Source organism: Equus przewalskii, chromosome 23 (assembly GCF_037783145.1).
Source record: "Equus przewalskii isolate Varuska chromosome 23, EquPr2, whole genome shotgun sequence".
Classification (NCBI taxonomy): domain Eukaryota; kingdom Metazoa; phylum Chordata; class Mammalia; order Perissodactyla; family Equidae; genus Equus; species Equus przewalskii.
Genome location: NC_091853.1, coordinates 7110445 through 7132242, shown reverse-complemented (window position 1 = coordinate 7132242; position 21798 = coordinate 7110445). Strand labels below are relative to the sequence as shown.

Here is a 21798-nt window from a genome sequence, read left to right as displayed (position 1 = left end):
CTGGGCTGTCCCCCAGAGAATCTTTTATTTAATAGTAAGTACTTTTAAAAAAATTTTCAATATTGTTTCCATCAAAACTATCATTTAAATTTCATATTTTTTATTTGTTTCTGAAAACAAACCTCACATAATTTTATGTATATAATGTATACATGGATTTTAAAGTTGGACTTTGAGATTTTATCATTGGTTTACCTCTATTGACTAGAAACATTTTTTTTAATCATCAGAAACCAAAAGTCCTCTGCCTAGCTTTCGAGGCCTGCCATCATCCAATCCCACTCTATTCATCCAGTCTTGTGGTCCCCCTCCCCCACTGCTCACCTTCTGTCTGGAACAGGCTATCTGGGACGTGTTCCAAGCCCACCTCTTCTGCTCTCTGTGCCTTGGCTCACATTCTTGTTCATCCCCTTAGCATAAATGTTCTCCTTTTTCCATATGTTTCATCATTGCCTATTCATTTTCAAGGTCTACCTTCTCCAAGAAGCCTTCACTGGTACGTCCCTGATTCCCCTCTCTATGCCTGTCATTGTATCACTCAGATCTTAAGCGCATCTCCAGCACCAACCTACCTCCTAATTTTTCTCTCACCCTATTCCAGCCCCACCGACCTCCAGACACACTCTTGCCTCAGGGTCTTAGCATATGCTGTTCCCTCCATCTGAAAGGCTCTTTCTCCAGCAGTGCATATTCACGTCCTCACCACTTGCAAGTATTTTCTCAAACATCATGTTTCCTAACCACCCGATTTAACATTGCAACCCTCTTCCCAGACTCTCTATTCCTTTTTCTTCCTTTAATTTTTTTTCCATTGCACTGGACTACAACAAAGGCAAGGATTTTTGTCTGCTTTATTCACTGTTGTGTTCCTAGTGTCTAGAATAGTGTCTGACATGTAGTAGGTAGTTTAAATATCTGCTGAATAAATTAAGTGACTTTACTGAATGCTAACTACATCCTAGGCACTTGATAAGTATAATAAATTTAATATGCTTATTGAAATTGATGTTCTAAGTGCTTGATAAGTATTACCGTATTTAATCCTCACAACACCCTATGAGAAAGGTTCTATTGTCATCACCCCAATTTTACAGATGGAGAAATGTAACACAGAGATCAAGTGAATTAACTATAGTTAAGCGACTAGTAAGTGGCAGTGTTGGGACTCAGGTGCTCTGACTACAAAAGGAGAAAGTCTTCTGCACTAATGTCTTTGAACTTCCCCCAGAGGCTCTTATATCCATTCTACCCTAACCACAAACTCTTGGCCAATTACTGTAAAGAATGAATTTACTTATGGTATACATCTCTTAAAAAAAAAAAAAAAGTGAGGCAATTAGCTTTAGAGATTATTTTCCTCTTATAAGAAGAAGGAAGATAAGGAGGAAGGGGAGGAATGGAAAGGAGAAGAGGAGAAAAAGAAGGAGAAAAAAACAAAAGAAGAAAGCCTGCACTATCACAATTACCAACCAACATCAGGGAAAGAAATAGAGAACCCAGGGCTTGGCTCTAGTGTGTTTCTAGCAGTTATTAGCTAAGAAAAACATCCTGAATTGTCTGGAACATGAAAATAAGTCTAGCTACCTAAAAATAAAAAAAGATTTCAAAAATATGAATTGCAGCATCTAGAAGCCCCAGGTCTGTGAGCTCCACGGCCTGGCCCGGGGGCCGTGGTCCACAGGATGGGGTGGGGGGAGGTATAAAGCTCGGTTCAGAAGTTTTAAGTAGAAACAATAATACCAATGGGGGCTACCTGAGCTGATATCCAGACCACACGCTCCAGTATAATCACATCAGATTCTTCCAGCCCACGGCAGTTCTAACTGGTTGGTGCCCCCACAGTACTGGTTGTTAAATATCTTGAAAATCATCCCCGAGACTAACATTTAGTAAGTGCTTAATAAATAGCAGGCCCTACGCTGAGAGCTTTCGCAGACTAATTCATGCAATCCTCACAACTACCCCGAAATCACAAGGACGACAAGGAACATTTCCAAGGTCACAGAGCAGAGCCGTAGAGCTGGACACATACCCAGGCCATCCAGCTCCACAGCTTGCACACTCAACCACTACTCTACTGCCTAACTAAGAAAAAACAAAAACAAAAAGACAAGAAAAAAACCCTAGCTTCGCACTATTTAGACAGATAATAGAATACTGTTAGATAGAGCTGAGCATTTGTGTAAACATCTATTACCTAAAAGATGCAAAGCATTCTTTCTTCTTAACAATTGTTTTTGCCCTTGAAGTCATCCCAAACAAACTCCTTGAAGGCATGACTTTTGTGTTATCTATCTTTCTATCTCCAGTACAGTAGGAGTCTGATACATGTTTACAGAGTGAATGAGTGAATGAGAGAACAAGTGAATGAAGTGACTGAAAGCTTATTTTTCTTTTTTGTTTTTTTGAGGAAGATTAGCTCTGAGCTAACTACTGCCAACCCTCCTCTTTTTGCTGAGGAAGACTGGCTCTGAGCTAACATCCATGCCCATCGTCCTCTACTTTATATGTGGGACGCCTACCACAGCATGGCTTGTCAAACGGTGCCACGTCCGCACCTGGGATCAGAACTGGTGAACCCTGGGCCGCTGAGAAGAGGAATATGCGCACTTAACCACTGTGCCACCAGGCCAACCCCTGCTTATTTTCTATCTTATGTGAAAAATGGCACTTTCCAAGGACCTGAGACCGCTTGGCTATAACTGTAGCTTAGACGAATTACGAATTAGTTATTAAGTATGTCCAGCTAAAAGTTTTCAGACTGGAAGCTAAAACAGGAAAAGAACAAAAAACACCATATTAAATACGATCATATAAAACAAACCTTAAATAACTCAGTTTCCCTTTTCCACCACAAAATGGGAAATGAAGCTGTGGAAGAAAAAGTTTTCATATACTCAAGTGTATGATCAATTAATTTTATAATCTTCTTGATCTCACAGGTTTTTCAAAGCGCGAGGCCTGCTGCATTCAGAAGCGCGTGTCTGTTACCCCCACACATGTGTGTGCACGCTCTGCTCACATTCGTTAAAGGGAAATCACGGTCTGAATGGTTGGTCTTTAGGTTTTAAATGTTAACATTCTTACTACTCACATTCCATTTGATCTTAATTGGGTTTATTCCTCTTTAAATGCCAACTTCATAACATGTTTACATCGTATAAGGGCCGCTAAATAGAAAACTTAAAAAGAATCTCCAGAATATTTTTCTGAAAATAAAAATAGTTCAATGCTTCCCCTTGAATCTACTCCACCCATACACCTTTTTTCATATAGAGTTTTAAATGGCTAAATTAAAACTAGAGTAAAATTCTCCTAGCCTTAGAAGGGATGATGTAAAACTAACAAAACAAGAGGGTTTTCCTGCTCGCTTCCTTGTTCTCACTCTCAAAATAATGTCTGTCTACCAAAGACTAGAATGAGACTTTCGTTTTAATTTTAACTGAAGTAAATGGTACAGTTGTATTACTGCTCATCAACAGGAAGCAAAATTACTCATCCATTCCACTGAGATATCTAAGACCAGAAGACTCAACACATTTTCTCCCTTCTTAAAGGATCCTAATGTGATGGGATTAAATTTCACAAATTCCAAAATACACTTACGATACGGGGATTTTAAAATTTAATCCCTTTGCCATTCGCTTTAGTTTTAAACAGCTTGTTTATCTTCTTCCTGCTAGCACAAAATGCGGTGCAGAAATGGAAACCAGATTTCTTTATGTAGCGAATTTCATGTGGTTTCCACATTTCTCCTGGCAGTCGTTTCCCAGCAGACATTCATCTAAAAAATTCCTCCTGAGTGATTTTTAAGTAAGACGGCATCTGTAGCATTTTGTGGCACATTTTAAGCACACTCTCAAATGTACTACAAATGGCCTAGGCATTAGAGATTCGATATTGTAGTTTATCTTTAAAGTCTTTGTAAAGGTAAGTAAAGATGTTAAATATGTAATCTAGGAAGGTGATATTTTTTAGTAGGTTTGATTCTCACTTAAGAAGGAATCCCCTTTCTTTGACTCTTCACATTCAGGAAAATCTCAGATTGATCAGTACATGTTTATCAATCTGATTCCATTTGAGAAGCCATCATGCAGCAGACAGAATTATAGGCAAGGTCTGTGTCCTCAAGGAGCTTAAAATCAAGTGAGAAAGACAAGACATAGATACCAGAACAAGCCAAACAACAGTTTGAGAAGAATCAGCAGACCACAAACAACAAATAGATGAATGAATGGAATGGACAATAAGGTCTATATGGTTACCTGGAAATACTTGGTATGCAGTACTCTTTGGAGCCGTGAGGAAGCTGATTTAAAGTAAAACAGTGCGATCAATCTAAAGCTCCACCATTCCCTCCTCCCCTCTGAAGGCATTTAATGTTTTGTTTTGTTTTTTAAATCAAAAGACACTGGCTTATAGAGAATTATTTTAAAGCCCATAAGGAAGTATAAAAGCAATTTAATTTAGTTTGGGAGCTATTTGTTTTTAAGAAATGCATACATAGAGTTAAATTCATCTGATGGAAAATTTAAGGAGAAAAAGCAAAATCTTATTGAAGAGTCTAATACATATTTTTGCTGGTTGCTCCATTCCAATCCCATGTTTGAAGAAGAAACAGGAAGAATTGGGACTGGAGAGAAGAGGGGAGAGCTGTAGAAAGTCTCACACTGAGCAGAGGAGGGGTGGAGAGGGAAGATGGACAGCAGAAAAGAGGAGGAGAAGAAAGGAATAAAAGTAAGGAATAAGCCTATTTTACTGAAGGCCTTTGATCACTTGGTGGAGGTATAGCATGGGACATTAATACATACCACTGTCTTTTGACACAATAATTAGTTTAATTAACATTCTCTGCTCACCCTCTCTTTAACCATTCAGGGGCACCACAAAAGTCACCAAGGGTGGAAATGGTATCCGCTAGAGTGCCATAACCACCTGCCCCTGGCACTGCCATGACAACTCTCCAAACTGCTGCCACAGGAATTACTGCAGATTGTTTTCAGAAACATCCCTGTTTATTTTATCCCTATCATCTAATTCAGGCCTTCTCCTCCCAACCACCTCTCGTTTGACGAATTAGGAAACAGCAGAACTGAACTAGAACGAATCAATTCTGGTGCTCCTTCTCTTATACCTCAGTTGTATCCAAAAAAGCAAAGGTTTAATTTAACTTGAAAGAAGTGGAATTTGTTCAAGAAAGATGAAATTTTGAAATCCAATACAATTAATTAAATCTGTACAAACACTAAATCACCAAACATCTTCTACTCTAGGCACTGAGTGACTTGGCTTTGGTGTCTCACTGTGAATGTTAATTCAAAACTTCTATTTCACAGTCACACTACGCAATCATATTACGGAAATTATCGTACATAGTTAGAACCGTTTTTAACAGGGCCTTTCCAAACAGTTTCTGTCAGCATGAACACATACAAAAAATTCACTGAAACATTCTCCTATTGAATGTGAAGGAGATAAGCACACTGTGTACCGTGGGAATGGTAGTTTTAAGTGGGGAATTTGATATACTCAGAAAATCTTGCATATACATAACACACCAGACAAATGCACTGAAAATGATACAGTAAAGGAATGCAACAGAAGTGGCATTCATCGAAATGAGTCTGAACTTACCACATACAATCTAAACAAAATCAAATTATATGATAATAAAGTTAGAGTTGACATTAACAAATTGGATGCAATCTAACCAGTATTAGCGTTACAGGGTGACTAACACCAATTACTTTATGATTTGAAGGGAAAGATGGAACTAAAATGAAGGTTGATTTAGAAAATAGGGCAAAATTTACTGGAAAATCAATTCCCACTAGCTTTCTTGCACTTTGTTAAAGGTTAAAAAAAAAAGTGAGAGACTCAACTTTCCAAAAATTAACCAGTTGAAATATAGTACTGAAAACTGCACGGTCTAGAATCACAAAAAAAGGAAGGGAAGTCCACTCTCCTCAAACTGGCTTCACGACTGGCAAAGGCAATTACTTTCAGAAGCCAAAATATTCCTCTTATACCACTTATACTGGATCTTGTTTTTCCTGTTCAGAAAACTTCATGAAAAAAAAAAAAAGAAGAACCTTGAGTCCTTTAGTGAGCTTCTCAATGATAACCTCACGAGGCCCTGAACATACAAGCTTAACTTGACGACCCTCCTCCACTAGCTGACACACACACTGGGCCGGCAGCACCTGAGGCCGCCCCCGAACATTTTCAATGGGGTCCAGATCCCTTAGAGAAAAAAACTATGTAAAAATCTACTGGCCAGTATTTCAAAAGCAATCATGATCCGTTCTGGCCAATGAAATCCAAGACTAGCTCTTTCTTGAAAAAACCAAGGTGAAATGGAAACGAAGTAAATTGTACCAGAGGAAAACATTTATTACAAGGCTGAGGGTTGCGAGTGAACTGATTGTTCCCAAACAGAACTGAACCGAGAGTACAGTGTGTGAGGTTTTCAAATGCAGTCGGGGATAGCTCCACCTGTGTGGAAGTCAATCCCCTTAACATGCTGTGTTTGCAAAATTAGGAAGGCATTTCCTATCTAATTTACACTTGTTAACCTTCCACTGTTGCTGTAAAGCTCTGACAGGCACAAGTAAAAAAAAAAAGGAAAAAAAAATGACTGAAATGTGCACACACTAAATCTAAGGTCTAAGATTACAAAAAACACTGCACACGCTCTAGCCTTAAAAAATGTTACTTTAAAAAGGGAAAAGAATTGATTTTGATGTTGGTAATTCTCATACAGAGATCTAGTTTAGTTTAAATATATATATATATACACACACATATGTACTAACACACACATACACATTTATAAACACGCGTGTTTCAATATACATACAAAACCATAATAAAAGCAGATAAACTCAAAGGGGAGAAAGTTCATTATGGGTTTTTCAAAAAGATTCTCCAAAAGGTTATCTTAAGGAGCCAGCTCCCACTACAGTGTTTTAAAAACAATCCTGTTGTCTTTCTTTCAGAATTAAGTATTTTCTCCTATTTTTACTTGTTTTACACACACATGGCTTATTTACCCAATAAGATTATAAACACCCTGAGGAAAATAACACACTTTCTTCCGTGGTTTGGGGTCTGGAGTCACAGGACCTGGCTCTGAATCGGGGTCAGTAACTGAATCAAGGTGGGGACCCGGTTGCCCCTTCACACCACCTGACCTCCATGAGGTCCACCTCCAGGCCAGGCCCTGTTCCAAGCTTTTCTCACACTTTAGCCCATTTAGTCCAAGGAGAAACTCTGTTTTACAGATGAGGAAACTAGAGTTCAGAATAGTTAAATAATGGCCAAAGTCACATACTAACAAGCTGTGGAGCCAGGATTCAGATCCACGCCATGCAGCTCCAGAACCCTCACAAGGCACCACCTCCTGGAGCTCCCACTTCCTCACCTGTGACTGTGGAGAGAGCCTACCTTTCGGCCATTGGATTAAACTGTATCACACATGAAAAACACTAGGACGGGGCCTGGTACAAAATAAGTGCTCCAAAAAAGAGGTATCGAAGGAACAAAACAAACCTTTAAAAAAGGAAAACAGTACACTTTCTTTTCTCTACAGCTTTCACATTGTAGTCCTGAGTGTCAATGATGTTACCTAATCTGATTCTGTACGGCAAACTGAAGCCATTTTTCCTTGATTAATATGCAAATAACACAAGTGCTTATAAAGATACGTGATTAATACTCATTCGCAACATGTAAATAACCTTTCCACATGAACTAATTTATAGCAAGTGCTTTTTCTGGTCTGTAACAGTAAAGCAAATTCCCATGGCAGCATGAATAGAAGTATTTTAATATGGTCTCATACGTCCCTTGAATAAATTCTCTGGAGATTGAAAAGAATTGAGAAGCCAGTTAAGGTATCAATGATATACTCAGCTAAACAGATTTACGTTGGATCAAACCCTTCTAGTGATTTGTATAACTTGTATTTCCCCTTTCGAATATACCAGAGGATTATAAATCTTAAAATAAAGATACTGTGTCGTGCATTACGCAAGTATGCCTATCATCACGTAAAGACTTGGAGTTTCTAAAATGACCTACTGCACAACTGCAGGTATTCTGGGTAAAGCAGAAAGTTCCCTTCACACACAGATTTCCTTGTAGCCAACACGCTTCATGTGCACCCTCAGCCACAGAAAGCATACTTTCTCTATGCCTGAAAAAAAGTGGTTTCTGAGTCTTTATGTGATGCACATACAGATTTTTTTTTCCTCTTTGATATCATGCATGCTCATTTATGAGCTGCACTAAGGAAATAAAATATTGGTGATGCCAAAAGACATCAGGAGTCAATATTCTAAAATTGTCAGTGACCCGAGGACACCATATTTCTCCTGTCCAAGTGAGCCGGTGCTCATTTTAAAGTCTGATTGTAACGTGGAATTCAATGGGAGTTCATAGCACATAGCATTCAGATGATGCTCGTCAGCTTTTGGGGGTTGAAGCAGGCAACAGACTGCATTCCTAGTACACTCACTTAAAATCTGCCTGAAAAGGCCAGCACCAATTTTCCAATCCCTTTATCTTGCCTTCCCCTAAAGATTTCAAGACAGTGCTTCAAATTTTACTGGAGTCATAAATCATATATTTACCTTCATATGACTTGTTTTCAATAAAGCCAGAGTCGCCTGCCGGATGTATTTTGTTACTGAAACACAGAAATGGCTGCCGTGCACGTCAGTGGTTAGCAAGACTCAAAGACGTAACATTATCTTTCTGAACTGGTTTGAGGAAAGAATGTTCATAAAACATATACTGCTTTTGGTTAGGAGCTGATTTCTAAATAAACAGACTCAGCAATGGAAATTCTAGAGATGGGCAAAACAAAACATGCGCTAGTAAAGGTACATTTTAAAATCACCTCTCTCACAATCTTTGCCTTCTGCAAGCTTTCTGAAGATTATAAAGTCAGTTGTATTAAGTTTATGATTTATAGCTGTTCTAATTTAACTTCTTTTTCAGTCGTTGAAGGGAAAATCTGTTAACTTTTCTGGATTCAGTGTCCTCCATTTTACAGTCTCTGAAGCTGCATCTCTGGCTAAGAAGGCTCTTCACCGCAGCAGTCTGAAGGCAGCCATTGGTTTGAGAGTGAGGGAATGGAGGCAAAGGAGAAAGCTTTGCTACAACAAATCTCCTGGTCCTTTTGGGCCTCAACAAAATAGGAAATGCTGGTGATTAGGGGACCACGTTGCCTCCAATAAAGAAAGTGCTAATCTAGACAACATAAAGCCAAGCTAAGTGGGGCTATCTTCCCTAATTTGCAATGAACTGAGGTCAACTAGATTCTTATCTCAAAACAAACTAGGAAGGAGAAAACAACAAGAAAGGAAACACCACAACTTGGTTAGATCCTGCTTTTCACACAAGATTGTACTACCGATAGCTACACAGGATGCTTCCAGAAGATTAGAAGGCCAAAAATAAGCAAGGAAATATGGCTGGCCCAGTGTTCACATTTATTTCAAAAAGGACAGTACAATCCAATACACAACTGCAGTATATATATGTGTGTGTTAAAAGTGTACCATGTTTTCCATTTAAGATAAAAAATAAGATAGCTTTAATCCTTGAATTATTATCATGATAAGGGTTTGATCAGAAACTACATGCACACTACGTAGCTTTTACTCATTCTTTCAACAGTTTACTGAATGGTCTACTATAGGCTACCTAAACCAAGTATAAAGATACCACCTCTGCCTCCAGTTAGCTCTCATTCTATTGGGGGAAAAAAGTCTAAATATGTGAGATGGTAAATAGTACAGGTAACATTTCAGTACAAAACTAAGACAAGGTAGCAGATCACTGACAAATTAATAACAGGAAATATAAGTGCTATAAGAATTCAGCGGGGGGAAAAATTTGTCTCTGTAGGCTGACAATATGCTTCTGAGCACAGGCATTTGAGTCAGAAAAAAAGCTAAATTCTGCCATTTCCTCTAATTTTACAAGGTAGTATGTTTCACCTCTCTGAGCCTCGATTTCATCATCAATAAAACGGGAATTTTGGTAACATCTACGCTTTAAGGTTATGATAAGAAAGTGATACATGTTACATGAAAAGATTTAGTAATGTGTAAAGAAGCCATAAAATGACCCTGGAGAAGGTGGTAAAAGGAATCACACCAAACTGTTACCATTACTTTAGGAGAGCAGAAAGGGTTAGGAGGCTAGTGGGGAAGACGATTAACTTTTTGTTTACATAGTTTCTATTGTCTGAACTTTTATAATGCCCATGCACTAATCTCGTAACAAAAAAATTTAAAGCTATAAAAATACTATCTGAAGCATTCATATCTGGACATCACAAAACGCTCTAATTGTAAACGCTAGTAACCATGTCTCTTTATAATACATCGAAAGAAGTCTCAGTCCTGGTTTCAATTTGAGAATTTCTGAAGTCATAAGAATTCGCCAGGGTTGGGAACGATAACCAACTGAAAGAGTGTTTCCTTTCCCTGACATTTTAAAATAGAGCAAATTTTGTAGTCACTCAAAACCATCCATCGATTCAAACAATCACTTCGGTCAATACCTTTTGAAATAAGCAAGTTAAATAGCATTAGTGCTCAAAGGCAAGTCTTTGTCATGTCCAACTTTGCTTTCTAGGGCCCATCACATCTCAAGTATTTAATTGATAACTTAACAGACATTGAAAAAGTCCTTAGACCATTTCCAAATGAACGCCAAGGAACTTCCATAGAGGCATGGCTGACCTTTTAAATTGAACTTGATCACACATTAGCATTCCTAACATTATAAGTGTGAGCTCTTTGAGGGCAAGAATGATATCTTCTTAATCTTTCTATGCCCACTCCCTGGCATTGTGACTAGCACATGAGTAGGCAAAAATAAATATTTGTTGAACTGTTTGGGGGAGAGATAACTATAAAACATTTTAGTCTACTGGAAGTCTAACGAGATGGGCACACATGCTAAAGGGAACACAACCTTTATGGTCATTTCTGTAGAAAATCACTTAAAATGCTTCAAAAGTAGTAAGGATAAGTATAAACTTGAATTCCTTGAATAAAACATCATAAAAACCCCTATTTGAGAAAGGGATCTCTCCTATATTTGAGAAAGCATAGATGTGTGAACTAAGATGAAATCATGGAGCAGTCTGATCAGAACCACCTTTCATCTGTCTTACCCAAAATTTCCAAGGAATGTTTCATCGATATAAATAGAAGAGGGCAGAGGAAAGGCTTTCACTGTTTGTGGCAGAAACAAACCCACACCTGGAATGCTGGATTCCTGGCTGACTATTGTCCCATTTGCTCATGGCTCCTCTATGATGACTTGTGAATAAGCATATAGACAGAGTTGGTACCCACATATAATAAGACTATTAGATTGTGTGTAGTCACGCTTGCATATTTCCAGTATTATACAAGCAGTGACCCAAAACAAAGGAGCTGAGGCATAGTGGGCTTGCTCGAGCACTGTGGCCACGCCCTGAAGACGCAAGTATGGAAGCACAAGCACAGAGATATGAAGTAATCCCTCAGATTTCCGCTGATGATTTAAATCTCTCTGTGAATGATGTACCTACGCTAATCTCTTTGTTCCATCCTAAACTGCTGGATAATTCATTTTTATCTGACTTAATCTTCCTCCCAAGGTGACCAGGGCTTGTAATAAATTTTGAACCCTTCAATGGTATGTTAATTCAACAGAAGACATTTCATGAAGAGCAAATGCTTTAAGACAGTTCTCACTTGAAGCTTTTTGAAATATTCAACTCAACGCATTTAAAAGAGGTAGGTTTTTCTGCTTCTAAAAAGTACTGCAGAAGGCCAGTAGAAATGAATTGCTTTGGCTGTAGTTCTTTAAAGAATGCTAAATTTCTTAGTTTGGCTACTCAAATTAAATTTGGAAGCTACCTAGGAATTTTCTCACATTTTGATCTCTGGAAGGCCAATTAATCAAGCTCTCGTTTGGGGCAACTCGAACTTTAATCAGAATTCTATGCAGAGAAACTCAGAGAGCTGTATACTCAATATTCCACAGTATATATCATTGAAAACAGCAACAACAGGAGAAGAAAAGTAGAAGCAAGCGGGCTGATACGTTACAACCTTTGGTCAAGCGGTACTTGGCAAATTTCAACAGATTTAGTTAACCAGAGATAAAACTAAGCAGTAGAATACCATTAAAACAAAACAAAAGTACTAAGACAGCATCAGGAGTCATCAGTGACAAACAATGCTGTCCCTAACAGTGTGGATCCACCAGGGGCGGTTTGTTAGGAGACTGGAGTCGTTATTTCATAGCAGAGGCTTGAAATCAAAACTTTAAAGTTTCTTTAGGTCAAGCTATAGCACAGCACGCAGAGCGCCAGCCAAAATCGCTGAGGGAAACGAGGAAGGCCACATGTGGAACTAATTACTCATGTAGAGGCCATGACAAAGAACATTTCTCCAGACTTTTCATGGGGGCTTCACTTTCAGGAAGTTGCTATAATTACTGTTCGAGTCTAGAGCAGCCTGCAAGCCGCTGACAGATCCAACAGACAAGGAGGAGGAGGGAAAGAGAGAAAAAAGTAATGAACTTATCTGCCCTCTTTGACGAGTGAAATACCAGAAAATAAAGTACCACAGGAAAGCTCAAAAAAGTTTTCAAATGAGCCCTGACTTCCAGTGTTCAACTTTCTGTTTACGTTTTTATCTACCCGCTATCTTCAAATTACTTTTCTAGCCTGGATCGGACGGCAAATTTGTACTTCTACACTAACTCACTTTCAGTTGGCCACAGCAGCACTGTACATCTCGACTCTTTTTTTACAGCTTTTCCATACTGGGGCCCACTTCCTGCCCAGTTGAGGAAAAAAATCTGGCCTGAAGATGAAATGACTGCTTAACATTACACTAAAACATCTGGTACCATTTTATGCACAGACCCATGTCTGAGAGCAGGCGATTCTAGCGGTCTCTCCAGCGGCACAGCGCATACCCAAACCTCCCCAGGGTGACATCATCCCATATATGGACTCTCCAGCCCAGCCCTCCCCCTTTTCCTGGTCCTAAATTCATTGCCAGTTCCCCAGTCTGCAGCAAATGTGCCACGTCAAGACTGGAAATCACAGCCCTTGAGTGTGTCTCAGTCAGAGCAGCAGAATTCAGGGGGGAAAGCTGAATGCAACCCCTGGTACAGGAAGGGAGGCTTTTCCCAAAGACCGGGAGAGGATTTTAAGTACCTAGATGGAAGCTTCTGGAGATCCTGCTCCGTCGCCCCAGTGTTCAGACTACCTGTTCAGGACAATGCCGTTGTACAGTAGTCTGCACATTGGTTAGACTGGGCAAGGGAGAGCAGCGCCATGGACAGCTGGAGACAGAGTTGCTGTTCCCAAGGAGAAGACATTTGCTTGCTCCTTTTTCAAATCTCACACCCAGTGTTTTTCTTCACAGGTTTTGCACACTAGGGACGAAGAAGCTCGCGCGGACACTGCTGAGACAGGACTGCTTCGGGGAAGAGATGCGGGTAAGGCCTTCTCGCCCGCTCTCCTGGTCTGACCAGCAGAGCCCGGGTGGGGAGCCAGTGATTTGCGTTCACATGCGCGAGAAACAGAGGTAGATGTGTGATGGACAGCTGTGCATTTAGTTTTAAAGGAGCGACAATGGGTGGTATAGAGTGACTTACCAAATGGTATTCGATTTCTGAAGATTTATAAGTCAAGTATTTTCTTAAGTTTAAAGGTTTTTCCCACTTCAAAATGAAAGATGAAAAGACTCCAAACACTTAAGAGTCATTTAATGAGGCTAGTTTTGAATTGTTGAAATTAAGGATGCAGAGTCCTAAAAACTTATTTGAATGAGGGCTGTAGTACAACTTCTAACATCTCAGGATTTAATCCATTTTGCCCCAAAGGAAATAATACTTGCTATTTTTAAAATGTTATATTGATAGCGCTTTTCTGAAAATTTACTTATATAAATACCAGGAATAATAGTATCTAACAATAAAAGAAAAGGCTGCCAAGTTTTTGCCCACCAGACAAAGCAGACGGGACTTGCCCAGAAAAGAGCGCTAACCCAGAACTTACTGAGTCAGCAACTGAATAAATGGGAAATGGAAATGTCTATCTTCACATATCCCAATATATACCTCCGTGTTACATTTTCTTTAACAAAAATCCAAGAATGGTTTATAAGTGCTGGTCAGCTGAGCCCTCATGCCTATATTTCACAATGCTTCTACTTCTCTGAGCCTTTAAAATGATAAGGTACTTTGTCTAGAAACCCACTGATAAAAAAGGAATTTGTAAACGAAGGCAAAGTTTTCTTTGGTCAGTTTCCAGCTGTCCTGGAGGTGAAGGAGGGTGGGAGAGGGGGAGGAAGGTGGGAGGGAGGAAAACCCTTGAGCTGAATGAAATCCCTAAAGAGAGAATAATAGAGAAAGTCTGGGTTGCAATATGATCCATGCTGAACTTTAGAGGAGGATCCCTTAAAGAAAGTTCTGGAAAAATCTTACTGCCTTACCCCTAATTCCCTCAACCTCCATTTATATCTACCCCCAAACAATTCTATATAATGAAAACATCTGTTCTATAGGCTTTTGTGGAAAACGAATGTAAATCTCCTTTGTCTTCCTTTAAATTCTTTAAAGTTACAGTGGTTCCTGAACAAATCCTTTTCTAAATTATATATTTTGCAACAATTCAAACATTGTCACAAATTCTCCACTGTAAAACATTTTATTACAAAAGGTTCAAGTTGTCTTTTGTGAAAACAAATTATTTTAAAAATTACCCTTTTTATTATCCCAAAGCTGGTATAAAGAACATACAAGTTTTCTCTTCTATTCACGGTTTTTAGTTAAAATATAAAAAGCAAGGAGAAATTTCGCGATCTTCCCCACTTAGATGATAGAAGAAAGTCATCCTTTTTTTTTGTTTTCTATTGTGACTTGTAGGCTTCCATATTAATTACTTTTAATGGAACAAGTGAGACTTTAAAAATTTAGTTTCTTTTACATAGGAAAACTGAAAAAAAAACTATTAGGTATTACAGGAGCTTATTTTTTCAAGAAATACATTTTTACCAGTTGATACACAGTTACTAAAAAAGAAAGATAGCTGTAAGGTATTTTGGCAATGTTTAAGGTTGCTCAAATTTTGGCTTTTGTTTTTTAACTCTGTAGAAATGATTAAATTTCATAACTTGCTTTCATTTCATGTATATTTAATTTGAATGTCTTTCTTCATATTAAACGGCCTTTTTGTTTCAAAGAAGCTAACCACCACCGGTCCCTCACCTATTTTCTCCCTCAGGATGACTTTTAATCTGGAGACAGAGGGAACCCAAGGGTGTCCCTGGTGTAAGTAAAGGAGCAGAAACCTAAGAATTAATTTGCAAAGGGGTAGCTGAGGAGGCGCTGCACGTGCTCAATGGACGACAACCTATTTTTGATGCAAACTTTTAACAAATGAAAAGGAATAGTACTTATTTTGAAACTGCATGAGCTAAATGAAAGATCAAAAGTAAAAGTTCGTTTTATAACCCTCTGCTGACTGCAGGCACGATGGTAGTTTATGAGCTGGTACATATACCAACCTGGATACACACATCTCGTCAAGTAACCTGCTCTATTGCCAGGGTAATTAGAATAATGTTTCATTTTATTTTGATATTACTTTATAAGGAGATATACAAATATTTTAGGGATCATGGGATCTATTCCAGAGGAAACTAATCAACAGTGAACATCTTCAACTAAAACTACCCCTGGATATTGTGGGAAGTGTAAGTATTAAAATTAAACATTGTACATCATCAAAAAGAAAATCGTTTGCAGGGCCTGTCCAAACTGCACTTCACAGAAACTTAGCAGTTATTTTTCGTTTTAGGGCGGGCGTGATTGATAAACTAGTCTAGGTACTTGGGTTAAAAGGAGCACTTTTTCCGCCACCTAAGAGAAAACAAATTCAGAGCCTTAGCTTCAACACCATCATTTCTTAATTGGAAGAGGATCAATATAAAACAGTTTATTTACATTTTTTGAACCCTCTTTTTTTTTTTAAGCCATAGATCTCAAAATCAAAGCAAGTTTGTTTACGATGGGACAAAATTTCACACTGATCACTTTCTTGCAATTAGTCAACAGGTTTAATATCCTTCCGCCTTGGCCTTTGGACTTTCGGGCCAGATAATGTGTTTATGTTTTTAAAAGACCAAAATATACTATCTACCCCCACCTCTCGCCTACAGACCACCCAAGTTTTTCACTCTGTGGGAAAGAGTTTAGGCATAAAACTCCTAATGAAAGCATTCCCCGCCCCCCCCCCCGCCCCTTTTTTTGGTTGAAGTCTTAAAGCTGTTATAAGAAATAGAAGGAAAACACAACTTAGACATGTAAAAAAGTTCACTCATTCACCAGTGTCCACTCTTACTAAAAAGAAGCCAAAGCTTTCAATTATTCTATTAAGAGATTTGCTCTTTAAAAACAACTCACTTTGTCCTTCTCTAAGGAGAATATCCCACCCATCACAACAACGTGGAAATAATAACTAAGAGACCATCACTCAGAAATCCCAGCTTAAAATAACCAGAAGGTCAGGCTTTAACCTGAGAGGAGGCAGGAAATTCCTGAGGAAGGACTGAGACTTTCTTACTTGGTTTCTTCTACCTTTTTACCCTGGTGTGCTACAAAATATTTACCCATTTTCCGAAGGTCTCATTAAGAATTTTTATGAGTTTTAATAAATAGAAATAATGAAGTAAATTAAGGAAAATAATTAAATCTTCATTTTGAATTTCCTGACTTATCGTGACAGCCAGTTTCCTGGAGTTGCTTTGGTTTAATTTTGCTGTAGGAGACTTATAAGATAATCCTTTTCTTGCGTTTTTTTCCTTAAGATAATAAATACAAGAAAAAAATAAGGTGTAATAACCATATTAAAAATTACATGGTATGATAATGTAAATAGCTCTTTTATATTTCAGCTAGTATTTTAAGTAATAATGAATTAATATTTTACTCTATAGTTTGGGAGACAGAAAAAAGTCAAATTTTTTTCAGCCTTTCATCCTTTTAACAATCTTAGGGGCAGGTTCAGCGTAACTATGAAGTGTGCATATGCATGTACTTACTTTTAAAACTTGTGTTTTAAAAATCTATTAGCAACATAAATTGTCCCAAAGTCTTATGAGTAGAGTAATCATTTTTCAGCAAGATTTTTTCCCCTGAAAAACAGCCATGGTTTTTCAGGCTCAAATATTTTCAGATATCTTGGTTTACTAGAACTGTTTCATATTAAAGGATAACATATGAACTCACATCTATTTCTTTCTATTTTTTCAGGTTGCATGCATCATTCCTTTAACTGAGCAGAGTTAACTGGATCAAATTATTTATGGGAGAGAGAGGGAAAGCTATACAGAATTACAGTAATTTTTAATTTCCATCAATATACTCTTTGTAAGTGAATCACTCTATAAATATTTTCTGTTGCACAGAATTCAGCAACAATAACAAAATAGTTTCTTAAGGTATTTGTTTTGCATACTCTGACCTTGTAATTATTTAAATAGCGGCCAAGTTTACTGATGTTTTTGATTCTGTCAAGGAAAAAAAAAGTCCTCTTCTCAGAACTGATGACCAGAAATAGAATCAGACATTGCTTTTCTTGAAATTAAATAAATAAATGGAAAATTGCACTTATCAACTCTTTGTTAAAACTGTACCATATCTAATCACTGCATAAAAGTTCAGATGCGTAGAAAACTGTCATTTTTTTCCCAGTCTCTAAAAACTGCTTTGCTCTCCATAAAGTTTCTATTTGCTATCTTCTCAGAACTTTACAATTAAAGGGAAATAACAGACTGTTTGTTTTCTTTAAAAATCTTAAAAAATTCCTAAGTACACACTCTTGGAACAATAATGTTTTGTTTTGTTTTTTAAGAAATCCCACTTACTGGAATTTTAACTATCTGGATATTTTGTTTTTTAAAGGACAGGGGAATTTGTTAAATACCTCTACGGATGTGAATTGATCATTTTTATGAAAATAGCCAGAAGAATTATTCTCGACTCATCTGCATTAAATTTTCTATCTGTATACTTAACACCATTAACCCTTTCTTATATGAATTATAAAAGAATTTTCCAGAGGGTCTGGTTTTACTTTTTGGATTTGAAATGGAGTTTCACTTTCTGTGTTTGAAGTTCTCTTTTGCAACTGTATTGCACTAACAATGTCCAAAGCACGCTTTGAGCATCGCCGTGGCTAATAACATTTCAGTGTATACCCTTTACATTCATGGCCCGGCTCTGTAGTTAATTAAGAGGAGAACTTAAGATCACAACTGCTTTTTAATTGGTTTTCACATCCATACTTAAAAACCTTGCATTAAAAAGAATATGGGAAATTTAAATTCCTGTTGCTTAATAAAGTATTGGTAAAAATACATCCCCTTGTAAAATCCCACTGTCAAAGCATATGATACCAAAGTCAGCCAGTTGAATTGCCAAATACATTAGGCTCATTAGTTATTTTGAAAATGGCTGCCGTTTCCATGTAAATGACAAGTTTCTTTTTCATGGGCAAGGTTATGGTACTTATCTACTACAAGAAACATGTATAAACATAGTCTTTATCTTTAACTTCAGTTTTAAAATATGCAGAGTTTCATGAAGAGGAAAAACATCTGGTTCAATTACCCTGAACTCTGACTGCATGTGGGCCAGTAATAATATGAACTGGATTTAAGAATAAACCTTGTGTTTAATCTTTCTTTGTTTTTTCCTTAAAATTTCAATGTGAGTTTTCTGTTACGTCAATTACCCCTGTTAGCACATTTGGAACAAATGTATAAGTGTACTTTCTGAATAAAGTCAAAAGCCTACCTTGTTTTTAGTTCCATAATGTTTTAATGTTTAATTCTATTGTGTGTTTTTCTCCCTTTCCCCTGACCCTCCAAAATCACCAAATCTGGAAAACAGACTGATTGTATCTGCCCATGAGCAAAGGAAACCCGAAGGAACCAAGGGCCTGGCTGGACGGAGTTGTCATGTGTCTGCCTGTCTACACTTGCTGTGCAGAACATCCGCTCACCTGTACAGCAGGCACAGACAGGCAGTCACATGACAACCCAGCCTGAATGACAACCAGCCATTGAGAGAAAGCAGCCCTCACACCATAGCATCTACACCAAGAGCAACAACCAAAATGAGGGGCGCGGGGGCCTGGGGTTTTAATCTGTTGGTTTAATACTTAACTCGTATGTATTATTATTATTATTATTATTATTATTATTTTATTTTGATTCAAATATTGAAACCCACCAAAATTAAAGCGAGTGGTGCCTATGAAATATAATAAAACCCATTTCTGAAAATGTTCCTGTGCTTTCTATAGTTCTCTTTTCCTAATTGTTGTCAGTAAATTCCTACCCTTGACATTTATTGCACACAGCTTTGCTGCACCCCATAACCAATATAACACAACAATATAACTTCAGTCTAACGCTTGACAAGAATAAAGGATTCCAATAGTTCTCCAAAAACTAAGCTTAGTTTTCTATATCATGACTTTTTAAGAGAGGGAGAGAGGGAAAAAAGAAAAAGAGGGAAGGGATAATGTTCCAGAGGACCACATATTTTAAGTTAATAAACTCTGCTAGTTTGGATCTGAGTAAAACATAGTGAAGAGTATTTATTTCCAACACAATTTTCAAATGTATTAAAATAACTGCTTCTCCTCGTTTGATATATAGAAAGTTGAAATTGAAGCTTTGACATTTCCAAATGTCATGTTATGCAAAGAGTTATTACTGCATCATTGTTTAAGAAGAGGCCTAGCCTATGGTTCCAGCAGTGGAATTTACAGGGCCAATGCGGTCCCTTGGAATACACACTCCCATTCACTGTAAACTTTCAAACACTTGAGATGCTCAGGCAATTTGATTATTTCCAAGAAGAGCAAGGAAAGGGATTAATAAACATGCAATGTATATTTTGCCATATCTTTTGAGGAGATGTCAAAACTTCAGTTTACACACTGTAAACTTGAGTGAAATCATCAAGGCTGGCTTGTGTTTAGGAGTGCTCTAAACGCTTAAGGGTAAAAAGTGGGGAGATGGGTAAAATTAGAAATCTGTCAGCTTTGATTTGGCTTACTAAAATGTTTTAACTTCAGCATTTAAAATTAATTTTCATCTTTTTATAAAATTCTGGACAAGCTTTAAAAAAATGTAGCACAAAGCTACCCCAAATTTTCTGCTTTTTAATTTAATTAAACATTTCAAGTATATATTTTGGGCTGAAGCAAACTATTTTTATTCACATATTTCGTTTTTAAAATGAAAGATTTAGTCTTAAGGCTAAAAGCCCCCACAAGGTTAAACATTTCTGCAATTTTGTGATATTTCACCAAACCTGACACTATAGTTTCTTTAAAGAAAATAGCAATCGGGCAAAACTATGAAGTAAAAATATGATTAAAGCTAAATTGTTACATTTTACAATCTGGCCTTATGGAAATATGTCATCGGCTAAAATATTTTCTGCCAAACACATTGTGCAATGAAGGTTTTTACCTTAAATAAAAGTCCCATGACTCGCAAATAAAGTACTAAACAATAGTTCACAAAATATAAACAGGAGGACATTATGCAAATATCTCGCAGAATTTTTACATAGCATCACCCAATTTTAAGTGCTTTATGTAACCTGCAGCAAACACCGATGACAGGAGTCCGCATATGGATCATTCTACTGGACCCTGCAAGGCAGTCCCAGGACAGTGCCTGAGAGCCCTCCAGATGACGCAATGGCCAGGTCAGAGCATAAGGAGACGGTTCCATTCCACCAAACTCCAAACGGAAAGCTCGCAGGCCAGCGGAGTCATCCTTAAGTACACCACTCCGGGATAACGTTTCAAATAAATTTCCCTTAAAACATGAGGTTAACATCTGGCTTTACATTTTCTTACCTAGCTCTCAAAAAATGCTTAAAAGAATGTTATAGATATTTAAATTCATTAAATGAGGTATATTGTAAAATTTTACTCTTCCAGGAAAGAGTAATATAAAGGGTAACATTGTTCTTCCAGAATAAACTTTTGAGTAGGACAAACAAGATATATCAGGGGGTGGTTTGGGGTCTATAAGTGTTTTCAATAAATTTGAAATAGAATTTGCCATTACGGTTTGTTACATAATACTCTATATTTTTCATAATTATAAATCTTTGGATAATGCCCGAACATGGAAATATTTATATAAAATAATCCCACACCGAAAAGCATAACATAAAATAGCTTATTATGTGGGAAAAACACACAATTACGATCATGAAAAATTTTACATAACATAAATGAATAAAAATTCAATATTTATTGGGACTTTTTTTTGGTAAAAAATACCTAAGTTTCGGCTAACTGAAACAACTCACAAGGAGAGTGAATAATGTTCACAGGGTCAATCCTGACCTCCTCATCACAGGGAACATGCAGACTTAGCAGGAAACAGGCAGAATCTTGAAAGCACAAGTGAAAATGGAAAGAGCTGAAGATTTCTATAACTTCTTGGTCTCACAACTTTGGCCAGGGGATAAAGCTGTCATTTTGTTTCCTATCATTGTAGTTACATTTGTCATCTGTTAGAGCTACATAATAAAAACATTACTAAGTAAATATCCCTATAAGGGAATTATATAATCTCTTTATCAAGCTATCCAAACACTTCAACCCACAAAAATGAGGCCTGTAGTTTTTTAACAGCCCAAAGAATGTCCTTATTTCAATGCAGATTTTAG

General features: G+C 37.5%; 2 protein-coding genes across 32 annotated transcripts in view; one reads left to right on the top strand and one right to left on the bottom strand.

The window, feature by feature from the left end:
• Positions 1–21798, bottom strand: part of DNM3 (dynamin 3) — a 565868-nt gene that overhangs the window by 231373 nt on the left and 312697 nt on the right. The gene's annotated exons all lie outside the window — the stretch shown is intronic.
• Positions 4699–19383, top strand: LOC139078846 (uncharacterized). The gene is made up of 6 exons (XM_070590976.1): positions 4699–4785; positions 9004–9129; positions 13091–13191; positions 13452–13524; positions 15705–15785; positions 17344–19383. The coding sequence occupies exons 1-6, from the start codon at positions 4699–4701 to the stop codon at positions 17377–17379; spliced, it is 504 nt and encodes a 167-aa protein (XP_070447077.1). The 3' UTR covers positions 17380–19383.

Excerpts from the sequence above, each read along its gene's own strand:
- LOC139078846 (XM_070590976.1), top strand. The coding sequence starts at position 4,699 with ATGGACAGCAGAAAAGAGGAGGAGAAGAAAGGAATAAAAGTAAGGAAT. Across the intron at positions 4,786-9,003 it reads CCTTTGATCACTTGGTGGAG|TCGTTGAAGGGAAAATCTGT; the intron begins GTATAGCATGGG and ends CTTCTTTTTCAG. Across the intron at positions 9,130-13,090 it reads AGGCAGCCATTGGTTTGAGA|TCTGCAGCAAATGTGCCACG; the intron begins GTGAGGGAATGG and ends CCAGTTCCCCAG.